Source organism: Triticum aestivum, chromosome 2A (assembly GCF_018294505.1).
Source record: "Triticum aestivum cultivar Chinese Spring chromosome 2A, IWGSC CS RefSeq v2.1, whole genome shotgun sequence".
In the NCBI taxonomy this organism is placed as follows: Eukaryota; Viridiplantae; Streptophyta; class Magnoliopsida; order Poales; family Poaceae; genus Triticum; species Triticum aestivum.
Window position 1 is genome coordinate 752,279,408 of NC_057797.1, and position 23,995 is coordinate 752,303,402.

General features: G+C 45.5%; 1 protein-coding gene across 1 annotated transcript; it reads left to right on the top strand.

Annotated features, from left to right (window-relative positions):
• Nucleotides 1-670: 670 nt before the first annotated feature.
• LOC123190886 (protein Rf1, mitochondrial) lies at nucleotides 671-3,640 on the top strand. The gene has a single exon (XM_044603613.1). The coding sequence runs from the start codon at nucleotides 1,077-1,079 to the stop codon at nucleotides 3,372-3,374; it is 2,298 nt and encodes a 765-aa protein (XP_044459548.1). The 5' UTR covers nucleotides 671-1,076; the 3' UTR covers nucleotides 3,375-3,640.
• Nucleotides 3,641-23,995: the final 20,355 nt, after the last annotated feature.

Here is a 23,995-nt window from a genome sequence, read left to right on the forward strand (position 1 = left end):
CATTAGTAGGGAATTACTGTAGCTTAATTATCCGAACGTCACACACGACCACAGAGCATGCGAACCCCAACCGCAACATCATCCACGCCGCATGCGCGCATCCGCACACCCATGCTGCCCCATGCGGGCGCTCAAGCGAGGGTGCTCCTTGACGCCACACTGGCAGACCATGGCCCTAGATCTGCGCGGCGAACGCTCACCGCGTCACCCCTGTCAGATCTGCACGCTCCCTCCGTGCCTTTGCCGGATCTGCACGCATGGATGCCGCCGTCAACACGACGACGCTCGCCACACCTTTGCTTGGCTGAGCTGCCCCACGTCGCCCGAGCTCCTCGTGAGAGGGAGAGAAGGGCCTCGCCCCCGCCGACGCTGCACGGGTTTTGCCCGGCGACGCCCTCCCGTGGCGGCGAGGGGAAGGGGTAGGGTGGTGTGCGTCCAGATTCTCCCGGGCCGCTTGCGGGGAGCGATGAAGAGGGTGTAAATAGCAACATAGTTTGAATAGTGCAGCTCATCTCATGGGTGTGAGGCCGTGAGCAACCATCCAGCATCATTCGCAAAGACTCAGAAAATAATAAATTTGCGATGGAATAAAAATCTGTGACGGAATCACCTTTTTTGTGCTTGAAAAAGGGAGCAGAGTACCCTAAAAAAAGGGACCAAAGCGGAGAGATAAATGATGAAGTGCCGTTGTACCGCCCACCCTACACCCCAAGAAGCACGCCCCCGGCGCCGCGGCAGCCTCCGTCGGGCTATCTCTCATCCCTCTCCGGTCACGGCCAGACTCGTCAGCCGCGTACGAGGCCGCTCGCCGGCGGCAGGTCCATCGGTCCTGCCTCCTGCTTTACCTTCCGCGTCGGCGGAGGTGCGGTACTCCTCCCGCGCATTCCGCTCGGGCGCCTCTGCTGAGCGCGTTCGGCATTGATTGCAACCCGCGGCGGCGGAGGCGGCGGCGCTGGTTGCTGCGCGCGCGCGCGCGCCGAGCGTCGCACCGACGCTACTGGATCGCGGTGCGCCTCTTCAGCGGACGCACGCACCTCCCCAGAGGGTGAGTCGAGCTTGGCTGGAATCGGCCAGCAATGCCAACCGCCCGCCTGTCCTCCATCTCCACCTCCTCCTTCAGGGCCCCCCTCGCCGCCTTGGCTGCCGCCACGGAACGCGTTCTCGCTGGAACGCTAAGCCGGGAGGATGCGCACCACCTGTTCGACGAATTGCTAGGCCAAGCCGCCGCCGCCCCGGAACACGGGCTGAACAACTTTCTTGCCGCACTCGCCCGTGCTCCACCCTCAGCTGCCTGCAGCGATGGCCCCGGCCTTGCCATCGCCCTCTTCAACCGCATGTCCCGAGGCGCTGGTGCACGGGTGGTGTCGCCCACGCTCTGTACCTATTCCATCCTCATGGACTGCTGCTGCCGTGCACGCCGCCCAGAGTTGGTGGTTGCCTTCTTCGGCCGCCTCCTCAGGTTGGGGCTGCGCTTGGATATCATCTCCTCCAGCAATCTCCTCAAGGGGCTCTGCCAGGCCAAGCGTTCAAATGAGGCTTTGGACATGCTGCTCCACCGGATGCCCGAACTGGACTGTGCACCTGATGTCTTCTCGTTCAACATAGTAATCAACGGCTGCTTTAAAGAAGGTGAAGTAGACAAAGCGTGCAATCTCTTCCATGAGATGCCCCAACTGGGAGTTCAACCTGATGTGGTCACCTACACCTCAATCATCAACGCACTAAGCAAGTCTGGAGCAATGGACAAGGCAGAAGTGGTCCTTCGGCAAATGGTTGATCAAGGCATTGGACCCAACATCAGGACATATACTAGCCTGATACATGGATATTCCGCTTCGGGTCAGTGGAAGGCGGCAGCTAGAGTATTCAAAGAGATGGTAAGTCTTGGTGTTCTACCAAATGTTGTCACATGGAACTCATTTATGGATTCACTTTGCAAGCATAGAAGGACAAAGGAAGCTCGAGATATTTTTGACTCCATGGCTGCAAAGGGTCAAAAACCTGATATTGTCTCCTACTCTATTATGCTTAACGGGTACGCGAAAGAAGGATACTTCGATGACATGACTGATTTGTTCAATTCGATGCTACAGAATGGTATTGTACCTAATCACCATGTTTTCAACATATTGATTAATGCATATGCTAAACGTGGACTGATGGATGAGGCTATGCACATGTTTGAAGTAATGAGGCAACAAGGAGTAAACCCAAATGTAGTTAGCTATCAAGTCATAATGGATTCACTTTGTAAAATGGGTAGGATGGATGCTGCTCTGGAAAAATTTAATCAGATGGTCAATCAAGGAGTTTCAGCTGACAAAGCTGTTTACCGATGCCTGGTTCTGGGTTCTTGTTCTCATGGTGATTTTGTGAAGGCCAAGGAATTGATTTCTGAAGCCGTTAATAGAGGTCTGTGTTCTAACAGTGTGTTCTTCTATTCTGTAATAAATGACCTGTGCAAAGAAGGAAAGGTGAAGGAGGCACAGGATATGTTTCACTTCATTGTAGGTATTGGTCAGCGGCCTGATGTGATTATGTACACTTCACTGATGGATGGATATTGCCTTGTTGGCAAGGTGGAGGAAGCACTGAGAGTACTTGATGCTATGAAGTCTGCTGGCCTCCAACCTACTGCTGTTACGTATGCTATACTTCTTAATGGCTACTGTAAAATTGGCAGGATCGCCGATGGATTGAGTCTTTTCAAGGAAATGTCACTCAGCGGGGTTAAACCCACGACTATTATGTACAACATTATACTTGATGGGCTGTTTCGCTCCGGGAGAACAGTTTCTGCAAAGGAAAAATTCTGTACGATGAGCGAAAGTGGCATACCAGTGGGCATTGACACATACAACATAGTTCTTAGTGGACTTTGTAAAAATAATTGCACTGGTGAAGCAATAGAGCTATTCAAGAAACTACGTGCAATGAATGTGAAGATTGATGTCATAACACTCAATATCATGATTTCTGCAATGTTTAAAACTAGGAGAATTGAAGAAGCCAAGGATTTGTTTGCTACTATATCAGCCATCGGGTTGGTGCCTTCTGTTGTGACATACAGCTTAATGATGACAAACTTCATAAAAGAAGGGTTGCTGGCAGAGGCTGATGATATGTTTTTAGCAGTGGAGAAGGCTAACTGTGCTCCCAACTCCAGGCTGCTAAATCATGTGGTCAGGGTGTTGCTGGAAAAAGGTGCAGTTGTAAAGGGTGCAAATTATCTGGCTAAACTTGATGCAAAACAGATGTCACTTGATGTTTCAACGATTTCGTTAATTGTGTCTCTCTTCTCAGGGGAAGGGAAATTGAGGGAGCACGTAAAATTGCTTCCGGTAAAGTACCAGCCTCCTGAGAATTCCGGCTAACAATTGATACAGTATACTTGAAACTTCATACTGAAAAACAAGGTGGTATTCACTCATGGCTGACAGAATGACATTGCCCCCACCTGCCTTTATTGGAAATGCAGATAATTCATCCCTTATTTTATCAGTATTCATCCATTTTGTTGTTGTTTTTGTTTGATGATGTCATGTTCTAAATTAAAATAACAAGCCTGAGGCCTGAGGCCTGAGCCCTGAGGGTCATATGAATGTCCCCCTTTTTGTGATGAAGAAGGCATAACTCTTAACTGGAAAGTTTGCTATGTGTCACACATTACATATTTGCATTTACGCATTTATTATGCAACAAGAAGGTGTGAATGTTTAATAACTGTGAGATGGTTCATGCACTATGTTTTCTCTCTGTCAATGATAGTTACTATTATGTTCACTCTTAAAACTTCAACTAACCTATGATCTCTTCTTCAGAATGTTACAGAAAACTAGGATTGCTCTTAGTTAAATGCTTGCATTTTGGAAATTTACAGGTTACAGCCATTGCAAGGAAAATCAATTTGTTGCCAATGAAATCCTGGTTAGTTTCAGTAACGCCTCTCTCAATAGTAGTGCTAATTTTTGTTGAAGTGTAATTATATTTTATTCACGGGCTGTAGGCTGGTGAACACAATTGAACCGTGTTCTTTTACACAATAATTGAACTGTGTTCTCATCTAAAAAAGAATTGCCTGCGCTATGTGCTAGTGCACTTAGCCACTTAGTAATCTTTTTTTACGGGCACTTTAGTTAGCAATCTGATGTAAAAAAATACATTGTAGATGCCCAGATCTGTCCAATAAGTAAATATTTACCTTAATTTATTGTCTTTTTTTTTCTGCTCCAGCTAGAGCTATCAAAGGGATGATCAACAGAGCGTGAAGGATCAGTGATGTACTGCCATTGGGGTTCTTATCCCAGAAATGTTTATCATGGTGCATTCTAGGTCCGCTGCGCAATCCTTGTGAAGACAAATTTTAGATGAAAGGTTCTGCAATCTGCAATCATTGCACACACTTATATGTATTCTGTATGGTCATGGTCAGTCAGTCAGTTAATACCAGTACGCTTGAAAGTAGCTCCTTTGGTTGAAACACAATGCTTGTCTCTGAAACCAAATAAAATACTGCATTATTTGAAAGAAGTAGAATGAATTACCTGACAAAGTATGCATTTCCAAGAGAACATGAGCTTCCTTCTCTGGCTTTCTGTGTGGAAATTGCAGGAGTTGATTATTTTGTTAGTCTTGTGACCTTTTGGTCAACCTGTATCTCAACCTGGAAGGGGCAGACAATATCTGGTCAACAATGGAGAAGACTGGCTGTGCTCCAACTCTCAGTTGCAAAAAAATATATGGTCAGGGTGTTACTGGAGAAAGGTGAAGTAATCAGGGCCGGAGGTTATCTTTCTAAAATTGATGAGAAGAATTTAGTACTTGAAGCTTCAACCGTTGAGCTGCAGTCGATGATCTCTCTCTCTCTTCCAAAGGACAGAGACATGCCAGAAAATATAGTATTTCTTTTCCTCTGGACGTTCAAGGATGCTGTAATAATCTGTGCCGGACCTGAGGTTCTCATCTGAATGAAACCGGAAGCGGGGGGGCTCCTTAATTCGAAGAAAGAAAGCAAAATTCTGTGAACGTTTTCTCTGGAGCAGGGCAATGTGAAGTTGTGAACTCAAATTGGGGAAGCTTTCATCATCATCGTTTGTCCCAACACATATTTACAATCAGGAGGGGATTAGTTGGCCGGCCGAGCCAATTAATTCTGGTCAAGATTCAATGAGCATAACTAAATTTAATTTTACAAAATATATCATTTCTTTCCATAGATTGTTACTCATGTGAATTATCTATACACCACAGAAAAATGTTATATGCAGAATGTCCGGCTGTTTGCCGGGTGATTTTTCACGGGGTTTTCGGCAAACGTGGCCTTTGAGTATCTCATACAAAGCACTTGGCAGAACAAGGGTACTCGGCAAATAGAAACTTTGCCGAGTGGTCTTTGCCAAGTGTTTTTTTAATGAGACACTCTGTAAACAAATAAAATGCATATGTTTATTTGGATTTAGAAGGCCAAGCTTCATCTGTTGGCCTTGAAATTTTGTTACCTATGTTGTTATTTATACTTTCATGATTGATTATGAATAGATAAAAAAATTCTCCCCTAAAAGAAAGAATCAAACAACAGTATACTGAAATAGTGCATTACTAGGCAGCAAGTGACATAGAAGAGGAGGCCTACGATAGATTCCTACAACAGGTAGGGATCAGAGATTATACTCTCTTTTCTATAAACAAAGTAGTCTTATGATTGTTTCTTTTCTATAAACAAAGTAGGCTTGTGATTGTCTGCATCCATCGTTCAATCATGCAATTGAAAGAATTGTTTTACTTATCGGATATTCAATTGGGTGACCAGGCTCATCTGCACCTGGTAGTGAACAGTAAATTTGAAAAAAAATTCAAAAAACAATTAGGTGGAAGATGTTCCAATGCATGATGTCCGTGCCAAATCTTAACTTGTTCGGACATCCGAGGAGCTCATGGCAAAAAAGGCAAAATTGGTCAAGGCAGTACGTGAACAATAAACTTTCTTACGACCCCAAAATTTATCTTTTTTGCCTAGAGCTACTGAAATATCCAAACTCCACGAAATTTGGCACGGACTTCACGCACACGAGCATCTAGCATCACAAAAATATTGGATTTTTATGATTTTTTTACTCCCTCCATTTCTTTTTAGTCCGCATATAAGATTTGGTCAAAGTCAAACTTTGTAAATTTTGACCAAATTTGTAAAAAAATATATCAACATCTACAATACAAAAGTTATATGGTATGAAAATCAATTTCATGATGCATCTAACAATATTGATTTCATACTGTGAATCTTGATTAGTCAAAGTTAACAAAGTTTGACTTTGACCAAATCTTATATGCGGATTAAAAAGAAATGAAGGGAGTACTATTTTAAATGAATTTACTGTTCACCTCAGGTGCATATACACCTAAGAGCCAAACCCTGTGTCCATTTCTTCTAAAGGATAGAATTGTTAGACTTTTAATAATATAAAATGGGGAAGAAGCAACCCCACGCAAACCATATAAAGGTAATATGGTCATTTGATCATAAGATTTTTTACATGAATTTGACCACCTCCGTTTGTAGCACGAATGAGCTGTATGTAGACGTACATAGCCAATCCGCCCGCCCAATCACCCAGTCCCTCCGTCCTGGGCTTCGCACATTTTTTTTTATTTTTTTAACCTTCAAATGATAGGTGCGTGAGGGATTCAAACTCCAGCCTATTAGTTTACTTCCACCCATTGTAACCAACTGGGACAACTCATTTATTGTGCCTAGTTACTTCTTTTATTCTTCTTGTTGTGTGTCTTCTCGGTCCAGTTGTCTTCTTCTTTAGTTTTATTCGGCCTTTTTTGGTTTTACTCTTTTTTACTTTTCATAATTTCTTCTTCTTATTTTTTATTTTCATTTCCTTAAATTCCTGAACATTTCCTTGACTTTTTTTTTCAAATTCGTGCACTAATTTTTTGAATCCGTGAACCTTTTCAAATGAATGAATGTTTTCAATTCCGCAAACTTTTATAAAATTCATTAACCTTTTTTGTCAAATTCGTCAACTTTTCTCAAATCAATGAACTTCTTCAATTTCATGAACTTTTTTCAAATTCGTTAAGTTTTTGTCAAATTCGTGGACTTTTTTGTGCAAGTGATTAACTTGGTGCATGGAATTGACGTCGCGACATGTGGCAGAAACTTGTAGGGTTGCAACTCAGGATGGGAATAGGTCGGGCCGAACTTGGCCCTGGATCTGGCCCCTATGGCCCCAGGCCCAATTTGAGAGGCCACAGGATGATCCATATAAAGAATTGTCAATGGCGTCATTGGCTCGATGGGTATTTTGGGTCGACCCAAATTCTTGCTTTACATTGCCTTGTGGCAAATAAGATGTGAAAATTGGGCATGGTTTAATGGAATTCGACTAGTGTGAGAATTACAAGATTCTTAATACGGCGGATTTCATATAAACATGGCGGATTTTCATATAAACATGACAGATTTCATTACATTTACATCGACTAAGCGGTGCTAGTACGGTTCTGGTGGTATAATTAATACTTAATCTAAATGGTCGCCGACGCCCGATCCCCATGTCCGGCCATGAGCCTCGAGAACAGAAGCTTCTCCTTCTCCAGCTCCACCTCGTCGCTCTCCAGCTTCGCCTCCGCAACCTCTGTCTCCGGAGACCCAAGAAGCGAAGGTGTCCGCCTCCATGTCGCCGCCAAGCAGCTAATGGACCAACGATGCTCAACCCACCAAACTTGGCATTGAAGGGAGAGGAGGAGCGATGGCCTTCCTGGGACCAGAGTGGCGACAACCTACCATGCACTACTTTTCCTCGTTGCCGGCGGTGGGCGCGGCCTCGGCATGCCCCCCTCGTCATTGGTCTCGCTGAACACCGCCTTGCCCGCCTCGTCGTTGCACTCCTTGCCGGCGGCTGCCACCTTCGTCACCCACTGGTGGTATCGCTAGCGGGCAAGGCAGATCTCGCGGGCGATGCAGTAGGACTCGAGCGTCGCCTCCTACTCCGCCATGTCACTACTAGGAAAATGCTAATACATAGAATTTTAGCAGTAGCGCCTGTTTGGGCGCCCACGCTACTGGTATGTACCAGTAGCGCCGACCAAAACGGACGCTACTGCTACTGTATAGCAGCAGCGCTGGTTGGCGCGGGCCGCGCTGCTGTTAAGCGGGCCATAGGGCCAAAAGGGCAGGCCACTTAGCTATAGCGTGTGATGTGCGCCGATGCTACAGCTAGTGGGCTTAGCAGGAGCGTTGGCCCATTACCCGTGCTGCTGCTAAGCCCACTCCCTCCCCCGCGCGCCGGCCGGCCTGCTCGCGCCCCCGGCCTCATCACTCGGCTCACTCACTCACTCACACACTCCACACTCCTCCCTCAATCCCCCGTGCGCTGCCGTCGACCCCCGCACGCCGCCGTCCCCCACGCCGGCCCTCCTTCCTGCATCGGCCGCCCTTGCCCGCGTCGGCCCTCCTTCCCGCCGGTCGCCCTCCCCCGCGCCGGCCTCCTCCCCCGTGCCGGCCTCCTCCCCCGCCGACCGCCTCGGCCCCGCGCCGGCCGCCCCCCCCCCCCCCGCGCCGGCCGGCCCCCCGTGCCGGCCCTCCTCCACCGAGAGGTACATCCTCCTCCCTCGTCCCTAGTTTCTTTTGAACCCTAGCTAATTGAAATTTTTAGGTTTTTAATCTTGGTTGTTTAATCTTAGGGAAATGTAGTATGAAACCTAGCTAGTTAATCTTATGATAATGTAGTATGAATCTTAGGATAATGTAGGTTTTTAATCTTAGTTGTTTAATCTTAGGATAACGTAGTATGAACCCTAGCTAGTTAATCTTAGGATAATGTAGTATGGATCTTAGGATAATGTAGTATGAACCCTAGCTAGTTAATCTTAGGATCATATTTTGAACTATCACATTTGTTGTTATTTTTTTAGTAAAAACATTTATTCCTGTTATATGAAAATTTGAAGTGGATATATGTCATATTTTGAACATGTCACAATCTTAGTTATTTAACCGAGTGGCCTATGTTTTGCCAGAATGTTGATTCGTCCACGTTCTGGTAAATTTCAGGCGCTCGATATGTCTTGCTTTTGGCAAAGGTCATGCCGAATTTTGCTAAGTGTTTATTAATTTTGTTTTCATAATTAAGCATTTTGTTCTCGACGTCGACGATGCCTATCCCGCATCCTCGTCGTCAACTCGGCGGAGGAGGCCTGCTTGAGCAGAGGGGCCATGCCCGGGACTGGGCTCCGCAGGGCTAGTACTGGGTTGTGCTACCTTTCGTGAAGGAAATATGCCCTAAAGGCAATAATAAAGTTGTTATTTATATTTCTTTATATCATGATAAATGTTCATTATTCATACTAGAATTGTATTAACCGGAAACTTAGTACATGTGTGAATACATAGACAAACAGAGTGTTACTAGTATGCCTCTACTTGACTAGCTCGTTGAATCAATGATGGTTATGTTTCCTAACCATAGACATGAGTTGTCATTTGATTAACGGGATCACATCATTAGAGAATGATGTGATTGACTTGACCCATCCGTTATCTTAGCACAATGATCGTTTAGTTTGTTGCTATTGCTTTCTTCATGACTTATACATGTTCCTATGACTATGAGATTATGCAACTCCCGAGTACCGGAGGAACACTTTGTGTGCTACCAAACATCACAACGTAACTGGGTGATTATAAAGGTGCTCTACAGGTGTCTCCGATGGTACTTGTTGAGTTGGCTTAGATCGAGATTAGGATTTGTCACTCCGATTGTCGGAGAGGTATCTCTGGGCCCTCTCGGTAATGCACATCACTATAAGCCTTGCATGCAATGTAGATAATGAGTTAGTTACGGGATGTAGCATTACGGAACGAGTAAAGAGACTTGCCGGTAACGAGATTGAACTAGGTATTGAGATACCAACGATCGAATCTCGGGCAAGTAACATATCAATGACAAAGGGAACAACGTATACCGTTATGCGGTTTGACCGATAAAGATCTTCGTAGAATATGTAGGAGCCAATATGAGCATCCAGGTTCCGCTATTGGTTATTGATCGGAGACATGTCTCGGTCATGTCTACATAGTTCTTGAACCCGTAGGGTCTGCACGCTTAACGTTCGGTGACGACTGGTATTATGATGTGAATTGATGTACCGAAGGTTGTTCGGAGTCCCGGATGAGATCACGGACATGATGAGGAGTCTCGAAATGATCAAGCCGTAAAGATCGATATATTGAAAGGCTATATTCGGACATCGGAAAGGTTCCGAGTGATGTAGGTATTTTTCGGAGTACCGGGGGAGTTATGGGAATATGGGAGTACATATGGGCCTTTGTGGGCTTTAAGGGAAAAAGAGGAGAAGCCACGAGGGCTGGCCATGCGCCCCCCATGGGCCTAGTCCGAATTGGACTAGGGGGAGGGGCTGCGCCCCCTCTTTCCTTCTCCTTCCTCCCCCCTCCTAGTAGGACTAGGAAAGGAGGAATCCTACTCCTAATAGGAGGAGGATTCCTCCCCCGCTTGGCGCGTCTAGGGAGGCCGGCCGGCCTCCCCTCCCTCCTTTATATACGTGGGGAGGGGGGCACCCTAGAACACACAAGTTGATCAGTTGATCTTTTAGCCGTGTGCGGTGCCCCCCTCCACCACAATCCACCTCATTCATATCGTAGTGGTGCTTAGGCGAAGCCCTGCGCCGGTAGCATCATCATCACCGTTACCACGCTGTCGTGCTGATGGAACTCTCCTCAAAGCTCTGTTGGATCGTGAGTTTGTGGGACATCACTGAGCTGAACGTGTGCTGAACTCGGAGGTGCCGTGCGTTCGGTACTTGGATCGGTCGGATCGTAAGACGTACGACTACATCAACCGCGTCCTCATAACGCTTCCACTTACGGTCTACGAGGGTACGTGGATGACACTCTCCCCTCTCGTTGCTATGCATCACCATGATCTTGCATGTGCGTAGGAAAAATTTATGAAATTACTATGTTCCCCATCAGTGGCATCCGAGCCAGGTTTATGCGTAGACGTTATATGCACGAGTAGAACACAAAGGAGTTGTGGGCGTGGGTATATACATATTGCTTGCCGTCACTAGTTGATTCTTGATTCAGCGGTATTGTTGGATGAAGCGGCCCAGACCGACATTACGCGTACGCTTACGCGAGACTGGTTCTACCGACATGCTTAGCACACATGTGGTTGGTGGGTGTCAGTTTCTCCAACTTTAGTTGAATCATATTCAATGAACATGGTTCTTTCTGAAGATCAAAAAGCAATCATTATACCGCGTTGTGGTTTGTGATGCATAGGTAAGAACGGTTCTTGCTTAGCCCGTAGCAGACACGTAAAACTTGCAACAACAAAGTAGAGGACGTCTAACTTGTTTTTGCAGGGCATGTTGTGATGTGATATGGTCAAAATGTGATGAGATATAAATTGTTGTATAAGGTGATCATCTTTTGTTAAAGTTATCGGCAACTGGCAGTAGCCTTATAGCTGTCTCTTTATTGCATAAGATGCAAGTGCCATACAGTTGCTTTACTTTATCGCTATGCGATAGCAATAGTTGCGAAAGAAATAGTTGGCGAGACGACCATGTGACGACACGTTGATAAAGATCAAGATGATGAAAATCATGGTGTCATGCCGGTGACGATGGGGATCATGACGGTACTTTGAAGATGGAGATCAAAGACACAAGATGATGATGGCCATATCATGTCACATATTTTGATTGCATGTGATGTTTATCCTTTATACATCTTATTTTGCTTAGTTCGGCGATCGCATTAAAAGATGATCTCTCACTAAATTTCAAGGTATAAGTGTTCTCCCTGTGTATGCACCATTGTGACAGTTCGTTGTGCCGAGACATGATACGTCTCCAATGTATCTATAATTTTTTATTGTTCCATGCTATTATATTATCTATTTTGGATGATAATGGGCTTTATTTTACACTTTTATATTATTTTTGGGACTAACCTATTAACCGGAGGCCCAGCCCAAATTGTTGTATTTTGCCTATTTCAGTGTTTCGTAGAAAAGGAATATCAAACGGAGTCCAAACGGAATGAAACCTTCGGGAACGTGATTTTTGAAACAAATGTGATCCAGAGGACTTGGAGTGGACGTCAAGAAACAGGAGGCCACGAGGCAGGGGGGTGCGCCTACCCCCCTGGGCGCGCCCTCCACCCTCGTGGGCCCCTCGTTGCTCCACCGACCTACTTCTTCCTCATATATATATATATATATATATATATATATATATATATATATATATATATATATATATATATATATATATATATATATATATTCATATACCCTCCAAACATCTAGGAGCACCACGAAACCCTATTTCCACTGCCGCAACCTTCTGTACCCAAGAGAACCCATCTTGGGGCCTTTTCCGGAGCTCCGCCGGAGGGGGCATTGATCACGGAGGGCCTCTACATCAACTCCATGCCCCCTCCGATGATGTGTGAGTAGTTTACCTCAGACCTTCGGGTCCATAGCTAGTATCAAGATGGCTTCTTCTCTCTCTTTGGATCTCAATACAAAGTTCTCCTTGATTCTCTTGGAGATCTATCCGATGTAATCTTCTTTTGCGGTGTGTTTGTCGAGATCCGATGAATTGTGGGTTTATGATCAAGTCTATCTATGAACAATATTTGAATCTTCTCTGAATTCTTTTATGTATGATTGGTTTATCTTTGCAAGTCTCTTCAAATTATCAGTTTGGTTTGGCCTACTAGATTGATCTTTCTTGCAATGGGAGAAGTGCTTAGCTTTGGGTTCAATCTTGTGGTGCTCGATCCCAGTGACAGAAAGGGAAATGACACGTATTGTATTGTTGCCATCGAGGATAAAAAGATGGGGTTTATATCATATTGACTGAGTTTATCCCTCTACATCATGTCATCTTGCTTAAGGCATTACTCTGTTCTTATGAACTTAATACTCTAGATGCATGCTGGATAACGGTCGATGTGTGGAGTAATAGTAGTAGATGCAGGCAGGAGTCAGTCTACTTGTCACGGACATGATGCCTATATACATGATCATACCTAGATATTCTCATAATTATTTGCTTTTCTATCAATTGCTTGATAGTAATTTGTTCACCCACCGTAATACTTATGCTATCTTGAGAGAAGCCACTAGTGAAACCTATGCCCCCCGGGTCTATTTTCCAGCATACAAGTTTCCAATCTATTTTATTTTGCAATCTTTACTTTCAATCTATATCATAAAAATATCAAAAATATTTATCTTATTATCATTATCTCTATCAGATCTCACTCTTGCAAGTGGCTGTGAAGGGATTGACAACCCCTTTATCGCGTTGGTTGCGAGGTTCTTATTTGTTTGTGTAGGTACGAGGTGACTCGCGCGTGGTCTCCTATGGATTGATTCCTTGGTTCTCAAAAACTAAGGGAAATACTTACGCTGCTTTACTGCATCACCCTTTCCTCTTCAAGGGAAAACCAACGCAGTGCTCAAGAGGTAGCAAGAAGGATTTCTGGCGCTGTTGCCAGGGAGATCAACGCCAAGTCAAGACATACCAAGTACCCATCACAACTCTTATCCTTTGCATTACATTATTTGCCATTTGCCTTTCGTTTTCCTCTCCCCCACTTCACCCTTGCTGTTTTATTCGCCCTCTTTTTCCGTTCCCCTTCTATTTTCCAGTTTTCCTCCTTTTCCTGTTTCTTGTTTGCTTGTGTGTTGGATTGCTTGCTTGTCACGATGGCTCAAGATAATACTAAATTGTGTGACTTTGCCAATACCAACAATAATGATTTTATTAGCACTCCGATTGCTCCTCTTACCGATGCTGAATCTTGTGAAATTAATACTGCTTTGCTGAATCTTGTCATGAAAGATCTGTTTTCTGGCCTTCCTAGTGAAGATGCCGCTGTTGGGGAACGTTGCAGAAAATTAAAATTTTTCCTACGGTTTCACCAAGATCCATCTATGAGTTCATCTAAGCAACGAGTCTAGGGAGAGAGTTTGCATCTACATACCACTTGTAGATCGCGTGCGGAAGCTTGCAAGGTGATGATGTAGTCGTACTCGATGTGATCCAAATCACCGATGACCAGCGCCGAACGGACGGCACCTCCGCGTTCAACACACGTACGGAACAGCCACGTCTCCTCCTTCTTGATCCAGCAAGGAAGGGAGGAGAGGTTGAGGGAGATGGCACCAGCAGCAGGACGACGGCGTGGTGTTGATGGAGCTGCAATACTCCGGCAGAGCTTCGCTAAGCACTATGGAGGTGGAGGAGGTGTTGGGGAGGGAGAAGGAGGCAACCAAAGGCCAGGGCGTTCAGGTATGAAGTCCCTCCTCTCCCCCACTATATATAGGGGTGCCAAGGGGGGTGGCCGGCCCTAGGAGATCCAATCTCCTAGGGGGTGCGGCGGCCAAGGGGGGTTTTCCCTCCCCCCAAGGCACCTAGGAGGTGCCTTACCCTCCTAGGACTCTTGCCCCCTTGAACCCTAGGCGCATGGGCCTATGTGGGGCTGGTGCCCTTGGCCCATTAGGCTAAGGCGCACCCCCTTACAGCCCATGTGGCCCCCCGGGGCAGGTGGACCCACCCGGTGGACCCCCGGGACCCTTCCGGTGGTCCCGGTACAATACCGATAACCCCGAAACTTGTCCCGATGCCCGAAACAGGACTTCCCATATATAAATCTTTACCTCCGGACCATTCCGGAACTCCTCGTGACGTCCGGGATCTCATCCGGGACTCCGAACAACATTCGGGTTACTGCATATACATATCCCTATAACCCTAGCGTAACTGAACCTTAAGTGTGTAGACCCTACGGGTTCGGGAGACATGCAGACATGACCGAGACTCTCTCAGTCAATAACCATCAGCGGGATCTGGATACCCATGATGGCTCCCACATGCTCCTCGATGTTGTCATCGGATGAACCACTATGTCGAGGATTCGATCAAACCCTGTATGCAATTCCCTTTGTCAATCGGTACGTTACTTGCCCGAGACTCGATCGTTGGTATCCCAATACCTTGTTCAGTCTCGTTACCGGCAAGTCACTTTACTCGTACCGTAATGCATGATCCCGTGTCCAACTCCTTGGTCACATTGAGCTCAATATGATGATGCATTACCGAGTGGGCCCAGAGATACCTCTCCGTCATACGGAGTGACAAATCCCAGTCTCGATCCGTGTCAACCCAACAGCTACTTTCGGAGATACCTGTAATGCACCTTTATAGTCACCCAGTTACGTTGTGACGTTTGATACACCCAAGGCATTCTTACGGTATCCGGGAGTTACACGATCTCATGGTCGAAGGAAGAGATACTTGACACTTGCAAAGCTCTAGCAAAACGAACTACACGATCTTTTATGCTATGCTTAGGATTGGGTCTTGTCCATCACATCATTCTCCTAATGATGTGATCCCGTTATCAACGACATCCAATGTCCATAGTCAGGAAACCATGACTATCTGTTGATCACAACGAGCTGGTCAACTAGAGGCTTACCAGGGACATAGTGTGCTCTAAGTATTCACACGTGTATTACGATTTCCGGATAATACAGTTATAGCATGAATACAAGACAATTATCATGAACAATGAAATATAATAATACTTTTATTATTGCCTCTAGGGCATATTTCCAACAGTCTCCCACTTGCACTAGAGTCACTAATCTAGTTACATTGTGATGAATCGAACACCCATAGAGTTCTGGTGTTGATCATGTTTTGCACGCGAGAGAGGTTTAGTCAGCGGATCTGCGACATTCAGATCCGTGTGCACTTTGCAAATCTCTATGTCTCCATCTTGAACATTTTCACGGATGGAGTTGAAACGACGCTTGATGTGCCTGGTCTTCTTGTGAAACCTGGGCTCCTTTGCGAGGGCAATAGCTCCAGTGTTGTCACAGAAGAGTTTGATCGGCTCCGACGCATTGGGTATGACTCCTAGGTCGGTGATGAACTCCTTCACTCAAATCGCTTCATGTGCTGCCTCCGAGGCTGCCATGTACTCCGCTTCACACGTAGATCCCGCCACGACGCTCTGCTTGCAGCTGCACCAGCTTACTGTTCCACCATTCAACATATACACGTATCCGGTTTGTGACTTAGAGTCATCCGGATCTGAGTCGAAGCTAGCGTCGACGTAACCCTTTATGACGAGCTCTTCGTCTCCTCCATAAACGAGAAACATGTCCTTTGTCCTTTTCAGGTACTTCAGGATATTCTTGACCGCTGTCCAGTGTTCCTTGCCGGGATTACTTTGGTATCTTGCTACCAAACTTACGGCAAGGTTTACATCGGGTCTGGTGCACAGCATGGCATACATAATAGGTCCTATGGCTGAAGCATAGGGGATGATACTCATCTCTTCTTTATCTTTTGCCGTGGTCGGTGACTGAGCTGAGCTCAGTCTCATACTTTGTAACATAGGCAAGAACCCCTTCTTGGACTGTTCCATTCTGAATCTCTTCAAAATCTTATCAAGGTATGTGCTTTGTGAAAGACCTATGAGGCGTCTCGATCTATCTCTATAGATCTTGATGCCTAATATATAAGCAGCTTCTCCAAGGTCCTTCATTGAAAAACACTTATTCAAGTGGGCCTTAATGCTGTCCAGAAATTCTATATTATTTCCCATCAGGAGTATGTCATCTACATATAATATGAGAAATGCTACAGAGCTCCCACTCACTTTCTTGTAAACGCAGGCTTCTCCATAAGTCTGCATAAACCCAAACGCTTTGATCATCTCATCAAAGCGAATGTTCCAACTCCGAGATGCTTGCACCAGTCCATAAATGGATCGCTGGAGCTTGCATACTTTGTTAGCGTTCCGAGGATCGACAAAACCTTCCGGCTGCATCATATACAGTTCTTCCTTAAGATGCCCGTTAAGGAATGCTGTTTTGACGTCCATCTGCCATATCTCATAATCATAGTATGCGGCAATTGCTAACATGATTCGGACGGATTTTAGCTTCGCTACGGGAGAGAATGTCTCGTCGTAGTCAATCCCTTGAACCTGTCGATAACCCTTAGCGACAAGTCGAGCTTTATAGATGGTAACATTACCATCCGCGTCCGTCTTCTTCTTAAAGATCCATTTGTTTTCTATCGCTCGCCGATCATCGGGCAAGTCTGTCAAAGTCCATACTTTGTTTTCATACATGGATTCTATCTCGGATTTCATGGCTTCGAGCCATTTGTTGGAATCCGGGCCCGTCATTGCTTCTTCATATTTCGAAGGTTCATTGTTGTCTAACAACATGATTTCCAGGACAGGATTGCCGTACCACTCTGGTGCGGAACGTGTCCTTGTGGACCTACGAAGTTCAGCAGTAACTTGATCCGAAGTACCTTGATCATTATCATGGTTTTCCTCTTCAGTTGGTGTGGGCATCACAGGAACGGTTTCCTGTGCTGCATCACTATCCCGCTCAAGAGGTAGTACTTCATCGAGTTCTACTTTCCTCCCACTTACTTCTTTCGAGAGAAACTCTTTTTCCAGAAAGCATCCGTTCTTGGCAACAAAGATCTTGCCTTCGGATCTTAAGTAGAAGGTATACCCTATGGTTTCCTTAGGGTATCCTATGAATACGCATTTTTCCGACTTGGGTTCGAGCTTTTCAGGTTGAAGTTTCTTGACATAAGCTTCGCATCCCCAAACTTTTAGAAACGACAGCTTATGTTTCTTTCCAAACCATAATTCATACGGTGTCGTCTCAACGGATTTAGACGGTGCCCTATTTAAAGTGAATGTAGCTGTCTCTAGAGCGTATCCCCAAAATGATAGCGGTAAATCGGTAAGAGACATCATAGACCGCACCATATCCAATAGAGTGCGATTACGACGTTCGGACACACCGTTTCGCTGAGGTGTTCCAGGCGGCGTGAGCTGTGAAACGATTCCACATTTCTTTAAGTGTGTACCAAATTCGTGACTTAAGTATTCTCCTCCACGATCTGATCGTAAGAATTTTATCTTTCGGTCACGTTGATTCTCCACCTCATTCTGAAATTCCTTGAACTTTTCAAAGGTCTCAGACTTGTGTTTCATTAAGTAGACATACCCATATCTACTCAAGTCATCTGTGAGAGTGAGAACATAACGATATCCTCCGCGAGCCTCAACGCTCATTGGACCGCACACATCGGTATGTATGATTTCCAACAAGTTGGTTGCTCGCTCCATTGTTCCGGAGAATGGAGTCTTGGTCATTTTGCCCAAAAGGCATGGTTCGCACGTGTCAAATGATTCATAATCAAGAGACTCTAAAAGTCCATCGGCATGGAGCTTCTTCATGCGCTTGACACCAATGTGACCAAGGCGGCAGTGCCACAAGTATGTGGGACTATCGTTATCAACTTTAAATCTTTTGGCATCTACACTATGAACATGTGTAATATTACGCTCGAGATTCATTAAGAATAAACCATTGACCATCGGAGCATGACCATAAAACATATCTCTCATATAAATCGAACAACCATTATTCTCAGACTTAAATGAGTAGCCATCTCGTATTAAACGAGATCCAGATACAATGTTCATGCTCAAACTTGGCACTAAATAACAATTATCGAGGTTTAAAACTAATCCCGTAGGTACATGTAGAGGCAGCGTGCCGACGGCGATCACATCGACTCTGGAACCATTCCCGACGCGCATCGTCACCTCGTCCTTTGCCAGTCTCCGTTTATTCCGCAGCTCCTGCTGTGAGTTACAAATATGAGCAACGGCACCGGTATCAAATACCCAGGAGTTACTACGATTACTGGTAAGGTACACATCAATCACATGTATATCAAATATACCTTTGGTGTTGCCAGCCTTCTTATCCGCTAAGTATTTGGGGCAGTTCCGCTTCCAGTGACCCTTCCCCTTGCAATAAAAGCACTCAGTCTCAGGCTTGGGTCCATTCTTTGACTTCTTCCCGGTAACTAGCTTACCAGGTGTGGCAACATCTTTGCCGTCCTTCTTGAAGTTCTTCTTACCCTTGCCCCTCTTGAACTTAGTGGTCTTATTGACCATCAACACTTGATGTTCTTTCTTGATTTCAGCCTCTGCTGACTTCAGCATCGAGAACAATTCAGGAATGGTCTTTTCCATTCCCTGCATGTTGTAGTTCATCACAAAGCTCTTGTAGCTTGGTGGGAGCGACTGGAGGATTCTGTCAATGACCGCCTCATCTGGGAGGTTAATGTTCAGCTGGGTCATACGGTTGTGCAACCCAGACATCTTCAGGATGTGTTCACTGACAGAACTGTTTTCCTCCATCTTACAACTGTAGAACTTGTCGGAGACATCATATCTCTCGACCCGGGCATGAGCTTGAAAAACTAGTTTCAGCTCTTCGAACATCTCATATGCTCCGTGATGCTCAAAACGCTTTTGGAGCCCCGGTTCTAAGCTGTAAAGCATGCCGCACTGAACGAGGGAGTAATCATCAGCGCGAGACTGCCAAGCATTCATAATGTCTTGGTTCTCTGGGACGGGAGCGTCACCTAGCGGTCCTTCTAGGACATATTGTTTCCTGGCAGCTATGAGGATGATCCTCAGGTTCCGGACCCAGTCCGTATAGTTGCTGCCATCATCTTTCAGCTTGGTTTTCTCTAGGAACGCGTTGAAGTTCATGTTGACATTAGCGTTGGCCATTGATCTACAAGACATATTTGCAAAGGTTTTAGACTAAGTTCATGATAATAAAGTTCTAATCAAATTATGAACTCCCACTTAGATTAGACATCCCTTTAGTCATCTAAGTGTTACACGATCCGAGTCGACTAGCCCGTGTCCGATCATCACGTGAGACGGACTAGTCATCGTCGGTGAACATTTTCATGTTGATCGTATCTTCCATACGACTCGTGTTCGACCTTTCGGTCTCCGTGTTCCGAGGCCATGTCTGCACATGCTAGGCTCGTCAAGTTAACCCTAAGTGTTTTCGCTGTGTAAAACTGTCTTACACCCGTTGTATGTGAACGTAAGAATCCATCACACCCGATCATCACGTGGTGCTTAGAAACGACGAACTGTAGCAACGGTGCACAGTTAGGGGAGAACACTTCTTGAAATTTTATAAGGGATCATCTTATTTACTACCGTCGTCCTAAGTAAACAAGATGCATAATACATAATAAACATCACATGCAATTATATAGTTGTGACATGATATGGCCAATATCATATAGCTCCATTGATCTTCATCTTCGGGGCTCCATGATCATCTTGTCACCGGCTTGACACCATGATCTCCATCATCATGATCTCCATCATCGTGTCTTCATGAAGTTGTCACGCCAACGACTACTTCTACTTCTATGACTAACGTTTAGCAATAAAGTAAAGTAGTTTACATGACGTTATTCAATGACACGCAGGTCATACAAAAAATAATGACAACTCCTATGGCTCCTGCCGGTTGTCATACTCATCGACATGCAAGTCGTGAATCCTATTACAAAGAACATGATCTCATACATCACAATTCATCATTCATCACAACTTCTGGCCATATCACATCACATGATCAATCGCTGCAAAAACAAGTTAGACGTCCTCTAATTGTTGTTGCATCTTTTACGTGGCTGCAATTGGGTTCTAGCAAGAACGTTTTCTTACCTACGAATCACCACAACGTGATTTTGTCAACTTCTATTTACCCTTCATAAGGGCCCTGTTCATCGATTCCGCTCCAACTAAGGTGGGAGAGACAGACACCCGCCAGCCACCTTATGCAACTTGTGCATGTCAGTCGGTGGAACCGGTCTCACGTAAGAGTACGTGTAAGGTTGGTCCGGGCCGCTTCATCCCACAATACCGTTGAGCAAGAAAAGACTAGTAGAGGCAAGTAAGATGACAAAATCCACGCCCACAACAAAGTTGTGTTCTACTCGTGCAAAGAGAACTACGCATAGACCTAGCTCATGATGCCACTGTTGGGGAACGTTGCAGAAAATTAAAATTTTCCTACGGTTTCACCAAGATCCATCTATGAGTTCATCTAAGCAACGAGTCTAGGGAGAGAGTTTGCATCTACATACCACTTGTAGATCGCGTGCGGAAGCTTGCAAGGTGATGATGTAGTCGTACTCGACGTGATCCAAATCACCGATGACCAGCGCCGAACGGACGGCACCTCCGCGTTCAACACACGTACGGAACAGCCACGTCTCCTCCTTCTTGATCCAGCAAGGAAGGGAGGAGAGGTTGAGGGAGATGGCACCAGCAGCAGCACGACGGCGTGGTGTTGATGGAGCTGCAGTACTCCGGCAGAGCTTCGCTAAGCACTATGGAGGTGGAGGAGGTGTTGGGGAGGGAGAAGGAGGCAACCAAAGGCCAGGGCGTTCAGGTATGAAGTCCCTCCTCTCCCCCACTATATATAGGGGTGCCAAGGGGGGGTGGCCGGCCCTAGGAGATCCAATCTCCTAGGGGGTGCGGCGGCCAAGGGGGGTTTTCCCTCCCCCCAAGGCACCTAGGAGGTGCCTTACCCTCCTAGGACTCTTGCCCCCTTGAACCCTAGGCGCATGGGCCTATGTGGGGCTGGTGCCCTTGGCCCATTAGGCCAAGGCGCACCCCCTTACAGCCCATGTGGCCCCCCGGGACAGGTGGACCCACCCGGTGGACCCCCGGGACCCTTCCGGTGGTCCCGGTACAATACCGATAACCCCGAAACTTGTCCCGATGCCCGAAACAGGACTTCCCATATATAAATCTTTACCTCCGGACCATTCCGGAACTCCTCGTGACGTCCGGGATCTCATCCGGGACTCCGAACAACATTCGGGTTACTGCATATACATATCCCTATAACCCTAGCGTAACTGAACCTTAAGTGTGTAGACCCTACGGGTTCGGGAGACATGCAGACATGACCGAGACTCTCTCAGTCAATAACCATCAGCGGGATCTGGATACCCATGATGGCTCCCACATGCTCCTCGATGTTGTCATCGGATGAACCACTATGTCGAGGATTCGATCAAACCCTGTATGCAATTCCCTTTGTCAATCGGTACGTTACTTGCCCGAGACTCGATCGTCGGTATCCCAATACCTTGTTCAGTCTCGTTACCGGCAAGTCACTTTACTCGTACCGTAATGCATGATCCCGTGTCCAACACCTTGGTCACATTGAGCTCAATATGATGATGCATTACCGAGTGGGCCCAGAGATACCTCTCCGTCATACGGAGTGACAAATCCCAGTCTCGATCCGTGTCAACCCAACAGCTACTTTCGGAGATACCTGTAATGCACCTTTATAGTCACCCAGTTACGTTGTGACGTTTGATACACCCAAGGCATTCTTACGGTATCCGGGAGTTACACGATCTCATGGTCGAAGGAAGAGATACTTGACACTTGCAAAGCTCTAGCAAAACGAACTACACGATCTTTTATGCTATGCTTAGGATTGGGTCTTGTCCATCACATCATTCTCCTAACGATGTGATCCCGTTATCAACGACATCCAATGTCCATAGTCAGGAAACCATGACTATCTGTTGATCATAATGAGCTGGTCAACTAGAGGCTTACCAGGGACATAGTGTGGTCTAAGTATTCACACGTGTATTACGATTTCCGGATAATACAGTTATAGCATGAATACAAGACAATTATCATGAACAATGAAATATAATAATACTTTTATTATTGCCTCTAGGGCATATTTCCAACAGCCGCTACCCATCTAAACAACTTTGTTGATTTGTGTGATATGCAAAAGAAGAAAGATGTGGGTAATGATATTGTTAAACTTAACCTATTTTCGTTTTCGCTTAGAGATCGTGCTAAAGCTTGGTTTTCGTCTTTGCCTAAAAATAGTATTGATTCATGGAATAAGTGCAAAGATGCTTTTTATCTCTAAGTATTTTCCTCCCGCTAAGCTCATCTCTCTTAGAAATGATATTACGAATTTTAAGCAACTTGATAATGAGCATGTTTCACAATCTTGGGAGAGGATGAAATTGAAGGAAATATGTCCTAGAGGCAATAATAAAGTTATTATTTATTTCCTTATATCATGATAAATGTTTATTATTCATGCTAGAATTGTATTAACCAGAAACATAATACATCTGTGAATACATAGACAAACAGAGTGTCACTAGTATGCCTCTACTTGACTAGCTCGTTAATCAAAGATGGTTATGTTTCCTAACCATGGACAAAAGAGTTGTTATTTGATTAACGAGATCACATCATTAGTTGAATGATCTGATTGACATGACCCATTCCATTAGCTTAGCACCCGATCGTTTAGTATGTTGCTATTGCTTTCTTCATGACTTATACATGTTCCTATGACTATGAGATTATGCAACTCCCGTTTGCCGGAGGAACACTTTGGGTGCTACCAAACGTCACAACGTAACTGGGTGATTATAAAGGAGCATTACAGGTGTCTCCAAAGGTAGATGTTGGGTTGGCGTATTTCGAGATTAGGATTTGTCACTCCGATTGTCGGAGAGGTATCTCTGGGCCCTCTCGGTAATGCACATCACATAAGCCTTGCAAGCATTACAACTAATATGTTAGTTGTGAGATGATGTATTACGGAACGAGTAAAGAGACTTGCCGGTAACGAGATTGAACTAGGTATTGGATACCGACGATCGAATCTCGGGCAAGTAACATACCGATGACAAAGGGAACAACGTATGTTGTTATGCGGTCTGACCGATAAAGATCTTCGTAGAATATGTAGGAGCCAATATGGGCATCCAGGTCCCGCTATTGGTTATTGACCGGAGACGTGTCTCGGCCATGTCTACATTGTTCTCGAACCGTAGGGTCCGCACGCTTAAGGTTTCGATGACAGTTATATTATGAGTTTATGAGTTTTTGATGTACCGAAGGAGTTCGGAGTCCCGGATGAGATCAGGGACATGACGAGGAGTCTCGAAATGGTCGAGACGTAAAAATCGATATATTGGACGACTATATTCGGACATCGGA